This window comes from Lagopus leucura, unplaced genomic scaffold (assembly GCF_019238085.1).
Source record: "Lagopus leucura isolate 7727_CA_CO unplaced genomic scaffold, USGS_WTPT01 Super-Scaffold_100004, whole genome shotgun sequence".
NCBI lineage: Eukaryota > Metazoa > Chordata > Aves > Galliformes > Phasianidae > Lagopus > Lagopus leucura.
The window spans coordinates 22,766,091-22,786,771 of record NW_024962264.1 but is presented as its reverse complement, the minus strand read 5'-3'; the positions used below and the strand labels follow the sequence as shown (position 1 = coordinate 22,786,771).

Below are 20,681 nucleotides of genomic sequence, written 5' to 3'. Positions count from 1 at the left end.
GATTGGGATGTTGAACAAAATATCTTCAATTTCAGTATGCCTATTTGGTACTGATGAGCAGTATGTTAAATACAAGTCATTAAATGCTCCCTTCTGCTTTTGTGTAAATCGGGGCTTAGATAACTGGAACTAATTGGCTATCTTTCCTTTTCTAACAACAGTATAGCAATTAGCTGCTTCTGCAAGTTTCTATCACGTTTCCTCTACTGATTTGTTGCACTCACATATCAAAACCAACAAAGATTCTTAGAACTTCCTTTAAAGTTTTATATCTGCTTGGAAAGATTGAAATTATTGAAACATTATTAAAAACAAGCTCCAAATAAAACAACAAAATAGTCTGTAATAGAGAAGTACTTCCAGCACTTTTCCAACTCAGAAAAAAAAAAAAAAGACTAAATATGATAGCACACAAAATATTTAATTAACTTCTTAAAATCATTCTACAAAAGTCACAGCAGTCAAGGAATTACCAAGATTCCAGACAAAATTAGATTTTTCATATAGGGTTAATCTACAACAACAGTGGGTATAGGATGAACAATTTATCTGTGTCAAAAGCCATTTATCTAAGTATCTGAGAAAAGCAAGAAAAGGCAAGTCCTACAAGGAAAGGCTCAGGATGTTTGGGTTGCCCTGGGGAAGCGGAGGCCAAGAGGTAACCTCAATGGTCACCGCAGATTCCTAAGGAGAGGAAGCAGAGGGAGATGACAGGCTCTGGGGCTCTGCTCCTGGGAAGTGATGGTTAAGAGGAGAATGACACAAAGCTACTCCATGGAAGGGCCATGGCACAGTTGGGTACAGGTGCAGAAGCCGATAGCCATTTTGTGAATCTATGCAACCCCATCAGTAAGACCATAGCAGAATTTCAGAGAAAACTGTGTGTAGCCTACTAGACCTTGCTGTGATGGTCAAAACTGATAGCAGTTCAGCCCCATATCACATGCTAATTTAGAGATTTTTACTAGGTACAGAAAAAACATGGCTAGTGAACAAATTAGCTTTAGAAGAATTATGTCTCCCAAGATTGCTTTGTATTTTTGCCATTGGTAAGAAACAATACTTTACAACATTCTTAATAGAGCTAGAAAGCATTATCTCTTTTCAAGACAAGAAATCAAGACTCCGAGAAAATTAAATACCTGTGAGAAAACTGGAAATTCAAGTTAAATTTATGGACTTTCAGACTGCTGCCTTAATTACAGGCCAAACCACCCTCTTCCAGTAACTTGCAAGTATTCAGATACAGCTAGAAAAGCAGGATAATTTATCCAGAGTCTGGACAAAGAGTGGAGAGCTAAGCTCCATTCCATCTGCAACAAAGATTTCTCTAAGGACTTCTACATACATACATACATATTACATACATACATACATACATATTCTACTTGCATACTGAGTCTGGCTATGATGGGGGTAACTTTCTTCACAGCAGCCTGTCTGCTGTGTTTTGAATCTCTGACAACAACAGCATTGAGAACACATTAATGTTTTGACTATGTACTTGCACGACCTCAGGGCTTTTTCCAGCAAGTTGGTTAGTCTGGGCAAGAAGTTCAGAGGAGATTCAACTGACAGCTGACCCAAAAAGATGATTATGAGTGTCATATGGATTCAGTTATAGAGGTATTTTGAGAGAGGTGTTGATTGTCATTTGACAGTTGGATCAAGACAAAATGATTTATTTTATGATAGTAATTAGCTGTTGTAAAATAATGACTTTGAAACACTGATTATGGTGGAATTTAACGACAGTTTCCCTTCTGTCCCTTTAAATAAATTCATCTTATGCTGAATAGCTATAAATTGTATTAGAAAAGAAAGACTCAAATCTGAATGCGTTCCTGTGACAGAAAGAGGAAAATAAACCCTTGCATATATGGCCTACAACACACAAAGGTACATTAAAATTATGTTACTGAATAACAAAGTGTCCTTCAATTCATCTGCAAATACAATTTGCTTCCATTGCCACATCATTTTAGACTGTCAGAATGAAGCAGCTATAGCATAAGTAACACTAAGAGGCTAGATTTCAACAATGGCAATAGGGTCATTTGTATTGTTATTCCTAATATAACTCGGATATTCCTTACAGTTATAAGTACTTGGCTCAGATTTTATCCACTGACTGAAAGACAATTTTGCTTCAGCTGTGTCCTATGTTTGGAAACCAATGCTTTTGTTTATATTTGGATACAGTACCACAAATGATTTCAACATGAAAAATATTGTGATTAAATTTTTGCCTATTTCTTAGCGTAATTATATAGCTATCAGCATTCAACACACTATTTCTATGTTCACTTAGTTATTTTCAGAGAGATGGTATTTATCTTTGTTCTGACCCCTCAGTTCAGATTATGTCCTTGTGACATGCTGTATTCAAATACAGACTGTTACGATTCTTCTTAGCTGACTTAAAAGAATGAATGACCATATGAGGAAAAATAAACAAATAAAACTCTTAAACTTGCTCTGAACTAAAGCATACCTGAACGCATAGCATCTTTTTGAATACTTTCATAATCATGCCAATCCTTCCTTTTCAGTCCATCAGTCCAGGTGAACAACTGCCCATCTCCCAGCCCCAGTGGAACTGTCTGTGAAAACAAAACAAAACCACAAATAAATACATACACATATGTATGGTTTCCATTATCACAAAACAATATTTATAATATGCCACTAGTCAGCAAAACACTCCATTTATCCAGTGGAACTATTGAGCCTTAACTCTAGCAAATGAAGCTACTCTGCTAAATATTGTGAGAAAACTATGAATTTAGTTTTTCTTTTTTTTTTTTTTTTTAAACTATGTAATTGCTACAGTTGGTGTTACAGCTGAAAAGATTATCGTGGTGAAAACAGGAAAAGAAACAAACAGGGAAGGAATGCTCATCTGTACCTGAAGATCTATGTTCACATGAAAGACTCCACAGAGGAAGGATCTCAGAAAGAGACCCTTCCTCAGTGGGGCTCAGTCCTTAAATGGGGTCTAGGAGGGGTGGAGCCAGGCTCCATTCCTTCTGGTCACACAGCTGAATTGCCTTCACCTGTGCTCCCAGGGCTGACTCAGCCCTTTCCTCAGGTGATGAATCAGTGGTTCAGGCCATGACTCAACAGTTCCCATACAGTAATTAACTGAAGTACTTTGAACATATCTGTAATATTTCTAACTCCAGTAGTGGCTGCTATGGCTGGCTGTCAAGAAGTTTATTAAAGTTAAATGGACCACTAAAACTGCACTACAGGTTGTCAGAAATGTCTCTCTCCAATAGATGAAGCACCATACTTTTATTCATTTATATTTGCTTAATTCTCATTTGTGCAAGGTTAGAGTTATTGTCAGTCAACATCTTGTGCTCCCCTTTAACTCTGGTGTTTTCTGATACAGCCAATGATAAGTAATTGCTGTTCACATAAGGCCAAACTCTTTGCCTCAGAGGAACAGAGCAAAGAGACTCTGGAAGCACTTTCAAATCCCTTAGATGTATCTTTGTGCCACGATATAAAATATTTAAAAAAAAACAAAAAAAACAAAAAAAACAACCCAAACCTAGCAAACAAAAAAGCTCTCCCTTTCCAGACTCCAATTTTCTGCATCAAGCTTAACTTATGAAAAATGTGGTTAAAAAACTGCTAACAATAAAAACAATTGGTAAAGAAGACAACTTACTGCATCTGTGCTGAAGAAAGAAAAAAAGAGATACATAGCTGCTTAGGAGTAATGAAGATTCTCATTCTGGTGGTTTGAATCATAAAGCAGTGCAGAATGAAGAGTATATGTATAATGCACTGTGCAAATGTTTTTTAAGCATGTTCAAAGAATGTGTGAAAACATCTGAAAATCAATTCTTCCGAAACAAAATTTGACCAGCATTCTACTAAAAAATATTTTGAAATCTCTACAAAAATCTCATGCATATGTAAGAGCAATGCTCTGAATGCATGACACATCCTCATGTAAGGGGTAGGTGAACCAAACAAACATGGGAGGGATTATTTTTCTTACTGATTTTGCACGACTAGCAGCACAAAATGTGAAGATATTCAGTGCCGCCAATGAAGTTGTCCCAGCATTTTCAGATAGAATCTCCCTTTTTTGTACAGACAAGCGTTTGCCAAGGTAAGTCATATGGATCTGGTAGCTAAGAATTCCCTGAAAAGTAGGTCCTAGTGCCTTCAGAGTTGTGAGTAATGCCAAGAATGCTGAGCAAGGCAAAGTATCTCAAGCAAAGTATGCTAGAAATCCTGCCTGGCAAGATTCATGCGAAAAAACCTATTTTTTGTTAGCTGATATTTCTGTGCACCTCAGACAATCAGGGCAAAGTACTGTGGGCTTGGTGCTACCCAATAAATCATTGAGCTACAGAGAAACATCACTCCTATTCTGTTAGTGTGACCTACTTTTTTAGTTTTAATCTTGAAGTTAGGTAACCTATATCACAGACTACCTAAAAGCAATCCAGCCTGTTTTTACAGCTCTATTGCAGCTTTTGCAGACATATTCCAAGAAAATGTTCTTTTTTTCACATATTACTATACATCAGAAGGTTACATCTGGAAGAGAAGGAAAACTGAAGATATTCTGAGACAAAACCATTTCATGTTATCAGAATATATAACTTTTTGTGGCCTTGAAATTAACTTATTAATTCAAATAATTTTTGTGTTCAAACAATGCAAATGTTTTAATAGTAGAGAGTTTGGTTCTGAAAGTCAGAAACAGAAGACACATCGTCGCTAACAGACTTTTTCTTTGCACTTGATTCTAGTGTTCATCCTCCTAAATTAGCACTTGAAAGCACATAACTGGTTCCTTTCAAAGTGAAGCACAGCCAGACTGGCTCCAACTAACCTTCTGCTACCCCCTCCCCCCCCAGTCAGTAGTAGAACAGCTGAAGTGAAACTTTCAGTCCTATGAATTCAAGACTATCAGAGCTACCAAAAGCAGGATAAAATTTTGTGACCCTTCGTTCCAGTTCTGGCCTCTTTTCCTGAGAACAGTTATTTAAATGACAAACATAACATACTGACATATATAAATTAAGTAAAACAAGTCTAACAAACAGATAAATCCAATTACTGCGCAATATATAAAGAACAACTTGAAGACTTTTTGGAAGTCTATTTTGGAAAAGCTCCATTGCCCTAAGAGATGAAACAGGAAACAAACCAGCTCCAAAGTACAGTGTTGATGCAACCAGAACTCTTTGATCAAAATTAATACTTGAAGAGAAGCCAATACCATAATGAACATCCTTTCACTGCAGGGGGAAATCGCATACAACACCCTTGCACGTGGCTTCCTTTAAGTGACATTCAGACAGCACAACCTCAGTAAGAACTCTTAGGGATCTGAACATTGCGGTCCATAGAGAGATCAGACGTCATATGCACACAACTTCTGCTGCCATGAGTGGTGGGACATGGCTTTAGGAATGGATGCAGAGTTTCACAGTCAAACCCTCCAGAAACAGCAAGAATTTTGCAGTGAAAATTCCACTGTTTGGAAGAAATCATAACTTTCAGTCTCTCAGCTAAATATCTCCATTGTCTGCATGAAGGAAGCATTTCTTCCCTCTTTTTTGACATTGCTAGATTGCATAATAGAAAAATGCACTTGGGAAAACTAGTTTCATCATTTCACTTCTGCTTAAGTGTAAACAAAATGCATTCCTTAAGCAGAATTTCTGCTAAAAGACTCCTTTGTAAAACTCAATCAAAGTATACGCACTGCTTCCTTGTTCCTGATGACAATGACTGGAAAAGCCCCCATTTCTTGAGCTTCTCTAGCCAGTAAGTATAAAAAATATATATATTAGTAGTCCCTTCATTCTGGTCTCAGTCTTCTTCCTCTGTACCCACGGTTTTCATTTCTGGATACTTTGATCGTTTACACTATTTTGCTCAGTGCTACATCCTTCTGGAATCTTGTGCAATTTACACTACTCCACATCAAACTGGAACAAACTCTAGTTTACACAGACTATAAATCTCTCCTGTAAGGTCTAGGTCATGATATGCAGTAGGGCTTCTTTCCCGGGAAACCAGAGTGTAAGGAAAGAGAAGAACCAGGCACTCATTAGCATCTTCCCCTAGCAAAGAAGCAGTGCACAACAGCAGTGCTGCCCAACTCTTGTCAGTGCTCCTGCACAACTGGTTTACACATGGCCCTTTAGACCAGTTTTCATTTCAAGTGTCCCTCCAGACAGGCTGCCATGGTTAAGTTTGAAGTCTGAACAATGAAGGCTGGATTTTTAAAACACTTTCCAATTTTGAGAACACACTAGGTGAAATCAGGTGAAAGTGCTTCACATAAGTTTAAGCCACAGATTCATAGTAACGCACAAAAGCAAAAAGTATTTGATTTTCACTGTTTTCCATTAGTTTTCATTTCACATGTTCATTTTATAAAACTGAACACTGAATAAATATTTTTGAACTGATTTTAACAAATACTTAGGCAAATCAAATATCACTAGTGCCCTCCTAGAATTTGTGAGCAGCTGCTTACTAGCTTGTTCAAAAATTCTTAGCTAAACAAAACTTTAGTTATACGTATTCTTTAGTGATACATCATTATATCAGAATGAGAAACCAGTACAGCAGCTAAGTTGAAACATGCTCAGGGTTTTTCACCCCAAAACATCTCCATAAGTTACTCACAAATAGTGAAGTAGTCCCTTCAACTTAAGAACTGCTTTTATCATTGCAACAATATTCTAATAGCAAAAATCACTCAGCATACATAGAGCTGGACTGTGACTGGCTGTCAAAAAAATCCTAAAACAATTTATCATCCAAACATTTGCTACCCCTAGTATGCAGCTGTGAGTTGCACATTTTTAAGTGTTTTGGATCAACAGGGACTATCCACCTACAGCAGTATTACATACAACATCTGCCTTACTATTTCATTTTTACATTAACCTGAAACCTTTGGGGATGCAAGACTGATATGCTACTACACAGACTCAGAAGTCTTCTCCTCTAGAGAAGTTTCAACATCTGCTTCAATTACAGAGAATATGATGAACGCCCAAAATAGCACAATTATCAAAAAAAGCCCACTCACAGACTATTAGATTCCTCAGAGGGGAAAAAAGATTCTCCGCTGTGACATTTGAAAGCTCAAACTCAGAAACAAGAGCCTTCCTTGAATAACTCATTTATTTTTAATTTCCCTCTGCAGAGGCAGACAATTAGAAGAGTCTGAGGCAAAGGAAGACGCTGTATCAATGGAAATTCACCTTCCTAAAAACTACAAGGGATAATTACAGATTCACTTTGAAGCTGAGGATTCACTCTCTCGGCTCCAGGGGTTATTTTGCGGAATGGAACACCTATATACAATCGACATTAACAAAACATCAGTAAAGCTGATCAGCATAACCGTTTCCAATTGTTTAATGAATTTCAGGAACAGAGGCACTTGTTACTGCTCAGATAAAGATGCACATGGGAAAGAAACCTGGCGAAGAAGCACTGAGATGAGACATTTCCACAGACGTTTCAAGAGAAGCATAAAGACGACCGCTGTTTGATTCCCTTTCATTCTCTAAATAAAAGATTTTGTATAGTGTTTGTAAACAGTACTGTATGAAAAAGGCAACTCATTTTCTCCATACTATCAACACAGATAAATCTCAGGATGCTAAGCTCTGACCAACTGCTGTGACTAAAAAGAACAAAAAAAAACCCACAAAACTCACTGAGCAATGAAACTCATTCACTTATTAGAATAAAGTCAGGGATCACTTTTCAAAACGACAGAATCACTGGATATACCACCATATGTCTATTAAAAATTTGTATATAACTAGTGCTTTTTAATGACTTTGTTTCATTTTCACTTTGTGGTTTTGTTTTTTTTTTTTCAAAAACGCAAATCTAAATCATCATCTAAAACCCTGACATGAAACAACATAATATAGAATTGAGGACATGATGGATTTAATCATATGTTCTTATTTCCTGTGCCGTTTACTTGTTACGCCACAACAAATAAGTGTTCATTGCGCTGACATTTACATTAGTTGAAATAATTAGCCCAGCACATCAAAAAAAAAAAAAAAAAAAGGGCAGCACTTGATTTATTCTGTGACATTTGAATAACTCAAGGGTATTTCATTTTTGAAATACTTAATCAGACTTTTGTGCTTTCAGGTTCTAGAGTATCAAGGACAATCATGTAACATCACACTATAAATTCCAAATTGAAGTTTTTAATAAGGTTATTTAGAAAATGCCAAAAACCCCATATATTTAATGACTGAGAGATTTTATAGATGGGTATAAAAGTCATTATTGTTGCACTATAGTTATGTTGATAGAGTTGCAATACTGAAGAAAAAAAAACCATCACAACTTCATATTGACCCAGAGTATGCATGCTTGAGCAGCAGCTAAAGAGAACTCTGTAAGAAGGCATTTGCCTACTGGAGAGATTTGACTTATGCTAAACCATGGAAGATTGGTTATGAGAAGACTTACAGCTTCTTTAACACAGATATGATCTTGCATGAATCATTCCTGGATTTTGCATCCAACATTCTTTGATTAAGAACTTGAGGTATGCACTGACATACAGGAAGCAGAATTTTAAACAAATATAATTTAGTAGTTAACAGGACAAGGGTTCACAGACTCCTACTAAATTGAATATATCGGGTGATGCCCTAACAACAGTTCTAAGCTCTGCCATACTTATTCATGTTGGGACTACTTTCCTACAGAGAGAGAGAAAGAGAATATATATATATATATATATATATATATATATACACACACACACACACACACACACACAGAGAAATAGATATTTAAAGAAATAAAAAATACTTGTATAACACTTCTAAAGTAACTATTATTACCTCATTACAACCACTTCATCTGTTTTGTCATGTGAAGAATGAATTACATGCTATCATTTTTTATTATTACAAAAGGGAATCAACCAGAAAGTTAAATTTTTAATTTACTGATTGATAAGAATCATATACGCAATGTGGTCAAAAGTATTGAAATCCCCCAGAGAACACAGCTGAGTGGAACAGAAGAGTGTTAAGCAATTGTCCTTGGCACATCAGAGTATGTCGCGCTGGATTTTTCTGTATTTCAGATAGTGTGCATCATCTTTTGACCTTTCAGCTCAGCACCACTAGGAAAGGTCTGCTCCCTGAGTCAGGTATTTATACTCACTGGTATGATGCGCCTTACCCTTTTATTCTTGCAGCTACACAGAGCCACTTGAGGCTACACAGAGGCTAGGGCCTTTCTTCATAGGATAGATGCTCCAGCCCCTGAGGAGAGGCCAGGGTACATCCAGCTGTATGGGGTGGGAGACTGAAAGCAGAGCTCCAAAGGGGTTTGGCCACCATTTTGTCTGCTGATCCTGAAACACCATGAATTGCTAAAGATGACCTAGAAGGGTAGCTTGGCTTTCCAAAAGGTTAGAAGATAGGAGGTAGGATCTACAGGCTAGCAAAAGAGATTCATCAGAGAGAGCAACTCCCACCTCTTTCTGCCTAGCAATTTTAGCTGCTGGCAGTCTTGCTCAATAGCTAAAACACCCCCAACCAATCCTTCTTTATTTTCTATACTCACTCTTCTCAATTCCAACTTTACAAAAGGAAACCAAACTCAAACAATGTAAGCCTCAAAGACAGCTCCAAATGAACTAAACCATAGTGTGCTCATTCTTCAGTTATTTTCCCTCTTGCACTTTCTGAAGTGCTTTGCCAGCACAACAGAGTAAGTTTGCACAAAGCCCACATTCCATACTCGACTCTTCACTTACAGCAACTTTAAAAGCATACCTGAAGTCAAGTTAATGTTGCTTATCTTTAATGAGCATCTCTTTCAGAATTTATTTTCACAGCAAAAAACATGAAAAGGGCTTTAAAGAGTCAGCAGGATTTTTGCCAGCATGGCTATAGGTTATTTTTTGAAGAAAAGTTTCAATAAGATCCTTTTAATGAACAATGCAAAAGATGATTGTGAGTTACTCACGAAAGAATTTATAATTCAGTAGGTATTAATTGCTTTTAAACATGTGTCACCCACTTACAGGAAACTGTATGTACTTTAAATATGTACTTTATACAAACAATCTTTTCTTCTTAAAATAAAACCAAACAGCAATAACAATGTCCATGCCAAAGGTTCAGACTGTTAGTAATTTTGTTAACTTATAAAGCTTCAGTTAAAAACAGGGCAAAGATTTGTTTAAAGACTACCTGCAGTTTGCAATATTGCAGAGATAAATAAGGATATGTTGTTCACTGATATTTGAGATAAATGTATTTTTCCTCACATTTAGAGTCACGTATGCAGATTTTCACTGTAGAGAGAATCACACTGTTTCAAATTGGCCACTTTACCAACTCAAGAGAAAAAGAGCTTTCTTAGGATTCAAATGTCAGAATTTTAAGAAGGAAGCTGTTCTTCACCATGAGGTATCCAGGTATTTCTTCAGTGGTGATTAATGCTCAGACTTCCTTATACTAACTTACATCTAAAGTAATCTGTCTTTCTGAACTTACACAGTAAAAGCACATCCTCTCTAATTCTTTAATATTCACTGAGTACTGAAAACTTTTTAGTAACTGTACAGAGAATGCAGCAATTACAGTACAGTCAGGCAATTGTTAAGGAGAAAACTAACGTTGTCTCATGTGACAACAAATATTTTAGAAGCATTTTTTAATTTTTTCCCCCTTTGGTGCACCTTGTAATTCTAAAAAAAAAAAAATCACATTATCATCATAATTTTATTTAAGGCTGTGAGATTTTTCATATCTCTGCAGTTGAAATACAGTATCTTCTTATTTTATAACTGAACAATTTACAAAATAATCTACTTAAAATATAAGCTCTTTGTTGATCCATTCATTTTTAATAGCATTGATTTGCAGAATATTCAAGTTTTTGGCAGTGCCCTACAGTGTGTATGGAGGGGGAAAACATTTCACTGTCTTGCTGAGTACCAAATAGCATTCATTCGTTCACAAATATTCTAGATTATCTATTTTAGGACATACAATTTTATTTAATAAAAAAAGTGAGAAAATAATGCTGCTACTATTAGGAGCCTCCTGACACCCACAAAAAGAGCCATGAGTGCAAGAATTTGTTAAGATATTTCAAATAAATGTATCCTTAACAACTTATCTTGGAACTTGCAATTTAGGTTATACTGAAAGAAAACAAAAGCTTGCTTGATTAACAAAAGCAACAAGCCCATGTTGGAAATGGATGGTTATCTTGCATTTTAAAGAAGACATTCAGTCAAACTAATCAGCTCAAATGTCAGTGCATTTGGTTTCTGATGTTCCACTGTATGCACCATCACTTTCTCTTGAAGAAATCTATCCTTATGTTGGCACAGGGCAGAAATTTCCAGCGTCTAACAGATTTTCAATCAAACTCCGCAGACTGCTGCAGAAAGTAAGTTGATTAAACAAAACTGACAGGTAGGCAATTCTTCTTCAACATCCTTACAGCACCACGAAGTTGTACTCTTCCAAGTTCTGGAGGCATGACAATTTTTGTGTGAAGTTAGCCCTGGTTTCCCAAGGCCCATGGCAGTCTGGCACTTGATCCCAAAACGAACAAGTTCAGAACTAACCCAGTTTTCAATGGCTGTACACAGTCATAAATTATCACATGAGAAGTTTAAGATCCAACAACTTTATAAAAAGATATAAAACAGCTCCTAGGCTAACAGCCACAGCCACTGTTCCACTTACATCCCCTATCTAAAGTTACATTACATTTTATCCAACTCTTCCACCTGCTTTTAATACACTAATTTTCATTGTTTTTTTCATCTCATTGTGTTTTCTGCATATGACTTTGAGCTCCTTCCATTTGTAATCTCATAATCCTTTCCACTCATTACCTTTCTTTTCTTCTAAATGTTTTTAAGAAAAGTTATTATATAACTCTGTAAAAATTAAAATAAATTGAGAGATTTGATAGAAAACACAGTTTAGCATGCTCCTTTAGTGTGAGAAAAAAAGCATTTCAGTCTTCCTACTAGCTGAAAAATAACTGTTGAATGTAATGAGCATCTTAATATATTAGAGCAGACTTTGCCTCTTTAACTGAATCCAGTCAATTGTATGTTAATTAACACTGAGCAAGATGTGAAGAATCGTAATGCTAAGATACTATGGCAGCTCCAGTTGCTTTTTTTTGTTTTCTAGCTAAGGGAGAATAATAACAGAAAAGGTGTAAACTTCCATTCTTGGAATGCTCAGTTCTCATATTTGTGAGGACATGTTCTGTGCATGCAAAATCTGAGGAGCTCACAGAAATGATGTGAAGCAAAGGAGTGGTACAGTTACTATTTTATACACTTGGACATTGTCAGTGCTCTATTTCATGAGGGAATAGAGGTAAAATTGGCAATATTATAATTAACTGCATAGACTGTTAGCTCAATTCTTAATATTACAAAAGTATAAATAATAAGAAAAAGGCACCATCTAGATCTTTCTCTTTTCTTTCCCTTTCAAACTGTTTCCATTTGTTAAGTTTATTATTTTTTAAATGGATTATCCCAGATAAAATAGACTAGTGATGGATACGTAGCCATTTTTGTTAATGGTACTCCTTCACAAACAGATAATAGCAGGGTTTCCAGACTTTTTAGGTGAAATCTCTGCATTTTTTTGGTAGTATTACAATAAAAGTAATAGGATATAAAGTCACAACTGTTACATTACAAAAAAATACAAAGAACATCTCATCTGATGTATTTTACTCTAATTATTAATAGTAAAACTGGAAGAATATTTTGTACTCTAAATTCATCAGGAGAGGGAAATTAACAGCCTGACCTAGAAATCACAACTAGATTATATGTCCACCTGCATTACCTTATAAAGGCTCCTGCAAAATATCATTAAACATACATAAACAGTTAAAAAAAAAAAAAAAACAACACCATATCTTATGTCAAAATGGCTTTCCCCCACACTGTATAAAAATTAGGTTCTCCCAAGAGCTAAAGGAAAAGCAGACTGGCTGTTGAATCGTCATGCTCACTTTTGTTGAAACACCAAAAATAAATTCACTCCTATAGCAGGTTTTAAGCTGTGTGAAAGTGTGAAATTCAATGATCATTCACAGAATCATAAAAATATATCTGGAAGCTCCTCTGAGAAATAATCTTGACTGACCTCAAATCAGGGCCCGGTTTGCCCATAACACTTTCTTGAAGTATCTAACTAATATGCCCTTACAGACCTCCAATACCAGAAATTGCACAATGTCTCCCAGCAATCTACTGCAAAGCTTCATTATTTTTGCAATTAAAACACTTCCCCTTTCATCTAACCTGCATTACTTGCCATAATTTAAGACTTTTATTTCTTTGTTCTTTCCACCAGGGACAGGAATAACGTATTTCCTTTCTAGCAGCTACATCACGGACGTGAAAATTATTTTCTCCTCTAGACTAAACAGTCTTACTTTTATCAACTTCTCATCTCTTGTTGCTGACCCTAGGAATATATAAACCTTTGAAGAGAACAACATTATTTTGTTAGTAATTGGATCAGCCTAAGACTAGGAAGTATATACTGCTTATTAAAACAAAACAAAAATAGAAGCACATCAATACCAACTGGACAAAAAACTAAGACAAGTACCTTGAGGCAATTACATGTTGCAGTAAGTAATTCAGTCTGTCTTATTTTTAGGAAGCTTTTTCACTGTCTGTCTGCCAATAAAATAGCCTAGCTTACCCATGTTATGTAATCGTGTACTTTACATTTCCAACCCAATCTCACACTGGTTTTTATGGAGCAGCACTTAAAGTGGACAAATGACTGAAATGTTGAGACAATCAAATTAAGCAAGATAAAATTGCCAAACACCTGAAAATATTCACATTCAATGGGATACATACAATTTGTCTGGTAATTTTAACTATTAGTAATAATGATCCAATCGATCTTGTCCTTCTCATATTGTGCTCAAATTAACACTGACTTTTCCCCTAGCAGTAAGAATATTTTTAAAGAATTCAGGTACGCGCAGAATTTCTTCCCTAGGTGAGAGAATGGGAATAGAAGTGGAAGGAGGGGAAGACTGGTGAGAAGTTTTAATGAACTATTTCAATTCAAACAATGACCTCTTTTTTATTCTTTTTTTTTTTTATTTAATTTTTCTCTGAACCAAAAGCTTTGAAACTGGACAAAGAGATTATCTTCTCTGCCAAATGCCAATTAAGCTAACCTTTCCATTTTATGCCAATAGTTTTCAATTATAGAAACACTCATGGTATATTTCACCAAATGGCACACCGTGATTAATTAAATCTAATTTTATCAACAGCCAGAAAGTGAACAGCATATTAAAGTAAGGTGAAAGAACAGTTTTGATTCATACACTGAGTTTTAATTCCTAATTCCTGGTCTCCCACTCTTTTGGTAGAAACTGAAGGTTACAAATCATTGAACAGGGTAAGCTACTCTAACTTGTACACAGCTTTAAGTATCTGTCCTTCAATTTTTTCCTCTGATTATTATTTTGCCTGTAGTATACCAAATCGATAAGCCTGGAACTATATGCTATGTGAAGTTTATAAACATAAGATATTTAAAATACAGCACTGATATTAAAAATAATTATCACAGGTAGTTCTTCTGTTTTGTTCTTGTTTTGTTTTTACAGAAGCAGCTGTATCCACTTTTAATAAAGACTTATTGATAACGAAAGGTTTCCCCTCCCCTCACTATCCAGTGCTGGGATGTAAGCTGTTTTTGGCTTAATAATAAAAACAGCCTAATTTTCACAGCAACCACAGTTCCTACAGATGGCAGCACTGAAGTCTGAAAATGTATTAGTTACTGTGACTAAGTATTTTGCACATAAGATCCTCCTGTTGTGCTGCACAGACAAATTAATGGAAAGGTTTTGACTGTGCTCAAGAACCTCAAGCACAAGTACCTTGAACCTGCAGCCTGTGGGTTCACCCAGAGATGCAACAGTATTGTCTTTCAGTGTTTTTATGGCCTCCTCTTTTGAGGGCAGGTTCTGCTGCGAGCTCAAGAGAACAGACAGTCCCTGCAGGGTCACAGCAGCGGTGCTTGTTAACCCAGCCCTCACAGAGGCTTTCTCTCTCCAGGTTCGTGTCTTCCAACAAGCTGACTCCCACCAGGCTTTCTGGCTGGGAGCTTCAGAGCATCATCATCCACTTTTGCTAAGCCTCTATGAATAAACATAAAGCACTCTTATTCCCTTTATGCTGCCTTGGTTGAACTTGGCATTCTTATGTTCCCCAACAGACCTGATATCCAGCTGTGCTTCAGTGGCTCCAAGGCAAACTTCAGGGCTCCCTTAAAGACCAATTCTCTCTACAGCTGGGACAATTACGGCCACATAGACACTGAGAAAAAAAATATTACCATCTCAGGTTTTTAACAATTACAGGGATTAACATTATCAGTCTCCTTTTTCTTTTAGCTGGATATTTCAATATAAAAAAAAACACCCTGAACTTTAAAATGTCTCAGGTCTGAGAGGAGTCAAAAAGGAAACACATTAAGTTGTCAGCTTAATATGTTTTAGAATGCATGGGGACATTAAATTTCACTTTTCATCTATGAATATTAAACATTAATGAGGTCTCAGGTACAAAGACATTCAAATGAAACATCAGAGAGCTATGTCTTAGTTCTTATAAAAGGAAAAAAGTTCACTAGGGAAGCTAATAAAGGTCACAACCAGAAAAACACCTTAAAACCAGAATATACAATAAAAAGAAAAAAAAAAAGATTGAAGTAAACCTAAATTTAAAAGAGCTATTACAAAAAATATGTACCTTCCCACAAGAACAATTTAAATAAAGTAAATTTTATATAAAGCACAGAGAAATTGAAAGTAATTAAGTACATACTCCTATGCACATATGTAATCCTAATAATCTAATGTTTGAACTAAGCATGGGTACAAAGAATCATAGAATCTTTTCAGTTGGAAGGGATCCTCAAAGGCCATCTGTTCCAAATTCCCTGCAATGAAGAGGGACACCCACACCTACACCAGGATGCTCAGAGCTGCACAGCCTGACCTTGAATGTCTCAAGGGATGGGGCATCCACCACCACTCTGGGCAACCCACTCCAGTGCCTCACAATACTTAATCTAAAAAGTTTTCTATGTATCCAATTTAAATCTCCTCTTGTCCTATCACCATAGGCCCTGCTAAAGAGTCTGCCCCCTTCTTTCCTATAGCTCTCGTTTAGGTATTGAAAGGCTACTCTCAGGTCACATTGGAGTCTTCTCCAGGCTGCACAGCTCCAGCTCTCTCAACCTGTCCACATAGGAGAGGTGTTTCATCCCTGGGATCATTTTTGTGACCCTCCATTGGACATGCACCAACATGTCTATATCTCTCCTGTACTAAGGACTCTACAACTGGACACAGTACTCCAGAAGAGTGAGGCCACACCAGCACAGAGCAGAGGGGCAGGATCACCTCCCTCAACCTGCTGGCCACACTTCTGTTGACATAGCCCAGGGTATGGTTGTCTTTCTGGGTTGCCAGGTTATGTTGCTGGATCACATCCAGCTTGCTACCCACCAGTACACCAAGGTCCTTTCTGGCAGGGCTGTGCTTTACTCTTTTGTCCCCCAGCTTGTACTTACAGTGGGGGTTGCCACAACTCAGGTTCAAGACCTTGCACTTGGCTTTGTTGAACCTCATGAGGTTCTCCTGGACCCACTGGCTCAGTTTGTTTAGGTCCCTCTGGATGGCATCCCATCCCTTGGGCATGTCAACTGCGTTCCACAGCTTGTTACCTATCATCTGCAAACTTGCTGAGGGTGTACTCAATCCCACTGTTGATATCATTGATGAAGACATCCCTTGCATTGGGTGACTTGAGAACAGCTTGTAAAGGTGACAAGCATTAATACGACAAATGAGCAAAACCAAAATCGTAACAACAGCTGCATCCTGAAATCCCTTGTTTTCTCCTGTCTCCAGCTTTGGAGACTCCAATACCTACAGCTATAAAAGCAGTAGTAATAATAATATTAACAGAAGCACTAGTGATTACATGAATATGTAAAAAGGTAATAAGGCAATATGCAGTATTTGCATTTCAATATAGTCAAAATACAAGGAAAAAAAGATCTAAGGACGAAAAGGAAAAGCTGTCAAGCAAGTAACAGGTTCTCTCTCCCACCCCTATGATTTACTTTACCATTCTGTTGATACGTACCCCCTTTCCCTCTCCCCACAGCTATGAAAAGGAAATATTTGTTTCCTTCACCATGCTTAAAAATTTGTAGTTACAAAGCAAAAAAAATAAGTTTTGGGGGGTATAGTCTGGCATATTTAAACAGAGAAATAGTAAGGCAAAATTTGATATCAAAGTATTAAAAAAATTAAATATTGCCTAGATTCAAACAAAACAAAAGAACACCTTGAATGTTACTGATCTCCCTAGCTTTACACAGAAACCAGAATTGTGCATCCAGGCTATTTTTAGAGATTCAATTATATAATACCAACGTTACTAGAATACGACAGCTAGCACGTATTCTTGACACGTATCATCCATTCAACTAAGAAGTTTTTATTTCTAAATGGTATATTATCAGTCCAGTATACAATAGCTTGGCAAACATTCTGTACAGTAATACATTAACAGCTCAATAGCAATTTATAAGATAGCCCAGAAATTTATTTAGAAGTAGATATACAGTAAAGCTCTTTGATGATATTAAAGCATTTATCGTCACATTTATATCAACGCTACACATGGTGTTGGAAGAAATACATCATTACCTGTAGAGTCAGAAGTTACATAACACCAAAAGAAGCAGCTCATTACTTACATAAATCTGATCAGGTCACTAAATGCTGAATGAAACAAACCTCTAACACTTTTTCTCCGTGTTACTTCCGTATAGCAAAATTTAAGTCCTCAGAAACACCTGTAGCTCCCTGAGTTTCTGCAGGTGAAGCCTGTTATTCCCTAATTGCAGATGAATAATCAAATCTAGTCAAGGTGAAGGAGACGGAAGAAACTGAAGTTACTGTCTGTCTTTGGTATGAGTATTAACAGAAGACATAAAGATATGTTTTTACTATTAAATTGAGTAGTCATACATTTACATTCATACAAGCTGCAAATGTATCAAATAGGAAGATTTCATTTTTTTATGGAATTTCAGAATTCATGCAAACTTTGATAAGTATTTGCAATGGACACCTTTTCAATAATAGTAGCTAGAGCAGTTGTAATTACAGTTTTACTACAGATCCTTAATTATGGTAGTGTCTAAGAGAGCTTATTAAGAATCATAAGCCTACTGTGCTCAGTAGCAAAACCTAGTTTTTCTCCAAGTACGTTTGCAAACTAAGTCTAAAGAGAAATGTAAGAAATGACAGAAAGAGAAACAGAGAATACTTGATGTTCTACATTATGGACATAAGTATGGCATAGAGAAGGCCTTCTTTTCCTTTGTCAAGCACAGAGAGAAGGATACAACTGTAACTGAAATGTTGATGCCTCAACAAGTATTCAGCTGTTTGGACTGAACAGTAAAAGTTATAATTCCCTGTACAGGCAAAAAGTCCTAAGCAACTCTTTATCTCCTGATTTTTCTTATGATTGGTCTGGAAACTTTGAGCCGCAATTTTCTTTGTATGTACATTTGTATGTTAAGCAGGCCTGTCAGGTTTTACAGAATAAACACTGCTCATTCACTGCTGCCCCCGGGGACCTCTTTATGTCACTCACACAGGCATGGCATTGATGACATCTACAGTGACAGCACAGTGTACTATCAGTAATGACTTCATGTCACGCTGCTCTTCCTGGAGAATTTGTGCATGATTCAGGCGTTTGTTAGACCTGTAGTTTACAGATTAGTTCTATCAAGTCCCTGTACTTCTGGAGTCTGGTGCTACAAGTATAAACTCTACAGAAAGTTCATCACTTGTGTTTGTAACGTCTCTCCCTCAACATCTCATGGAACGCATACATGCACCTGCTCTATGCACAGCTTCATTTCTTCAGGTGCTCTGTACTCCACACCATTCAGTACCAGATTAAGGTTGTACTTGTCATTCATGTATGCTCAGGTATTCATCTCCAGCATCTGTGTTCAGCATCATACATAAATGTTTTAAGTACTGTTTATTTTAATGTTTGTCCCAGCATTTTAATTCAATGTACAGTTTTCCCTATAAGTGAGACTAGTTTTGCTTAAGCTGACCTGAAAAAAGAACTAGATCTTCAAGACAAGTTAGAACCAACAATGAAATACTTCATTTCATAGCAGAGGGGAAAAGCCTTTCAGCCATTGTTAACAGGCTCTTCTGAAATGAACAATAGTATCATTATATCTCTATATCTAATATCAATATCTGTAGCAAGGTAAACTCAAGCAATTCATTCTACAGGCAATTCTCCTAAAAAAAATCCATCCAACACAAGCCTCATTCAATTTCTGTGGCAACTGGCTGTAACTTCTTTTTTCATCTATTCCCATTTTTTAACATCTCTTTAAAGGACAGGATCATCCATTTTATTAGTACTTGGTTAATCACCAGGTGTCAATATCTAATGCTCATGCTGAAACAGAAAACTCGGTGCAGAAAAATCTTTCCAAAGATTTGTCTTTTAATTTGTGTGCATGTTTTAACATGCGTATGTTTATACAGATATCAATGATAATTCATTTATCAATGAATTAGTATTATCTAAATGGTTGCAATTCTCAAAACAAAACATAGATAGCTGTAATATCATTGTTATGAATGCTACATTAAAATATTTTTCATTAATATTTCATACAGACATAAAAAAAAAGGAACTTGACTGCAAATAATCACATGATGATCATTCCTTCATCGCTTCACAGTTTTTAGAATGAATTGGCACATTAAGAAGCTGTAATTTATGACTAACTTTTATGACTGAATAATTTTGTTAAGGTCCAAAGAGTCTCCCTTCTGCTGTCTGGCTGCAAGGGGCCAGAGCCAACATGGAGCTCACAGCACAGAGCATGGTAGCCCTGTCCCACCAGCTGTCATGTGTGCAATGGAGGAGGCCTCCGCAGAGCAGCTCCAGCCCTTGGGAGCCATTATGACCAGGTTTGTATTACAGCTGCTGCAACTGAACCGCGCCTGTTCATGGATTCAACTGGGACCACTGCCCAACCCATGGGCTGCATCTCCATCCCTGTGGCCTTGTCTGGCTCTCTTATGGTTCCTGACCCTAGCTATGGGCCAATGACCCGGCCTGGCCGCACCAACCAGCTTTGTCAGAAGCATCCTGACCCTCCTGCTGCACCCTTGCTGCTTCCTGACAAATCCTGAACTGAAAATACTCCAAGGTTTCCCTAGCTGATAAGCTCTGAGAACCAGTTTTAAGCGGTTGTGAATTAATACCTAAAATATTCTTCATATTAATAAATCATTACACAGTATTAAGTAAGAACAATATATAGTCAGCTAAAAAGTCAACTGCTCTAGCCACGGAACAATTGCTATTGGATTCAGACATCAGCCCCATGAATTGGAATATATGGAAAGATGACAACTTAAATTTAGTTTTGGCTAGAATATATTCTTGAGGCCTGAGAGTCATCCAAATGGTGATTTGGAATACCTACAAAAACTATATCCACAGAAGACCATCTGCT

At 36.7% G+C, this 20,681-nt stretch overlaps 1 protein-coding gene across 2 annotated transcripts in view; it reads right to left on the bottom strand.

Annotated features, from left to right (window-relative positions):
• Window positions 1-20,681, bottom strand: part of GALNTL6 (polypeptide N-acetylgalactosaminyltransferase like 6) — a 420,375-nt gene that overhangs the window by 268,583 nt on the left and 131,111 nt on the right. For both annotated transcript variants that reach the window (XM_042871381.1, XM_042871380.1), the window contains exon 2: window positions 2,495-2,603. In XM_042871381.1, coding sequence (XP_042727315.1) covers window positions 2,495-2,603 — 109 coding nt within the window. The remainder of the gene's footprint in view (window positions 1-2,494; window positions 2,604-20,681) is intronic.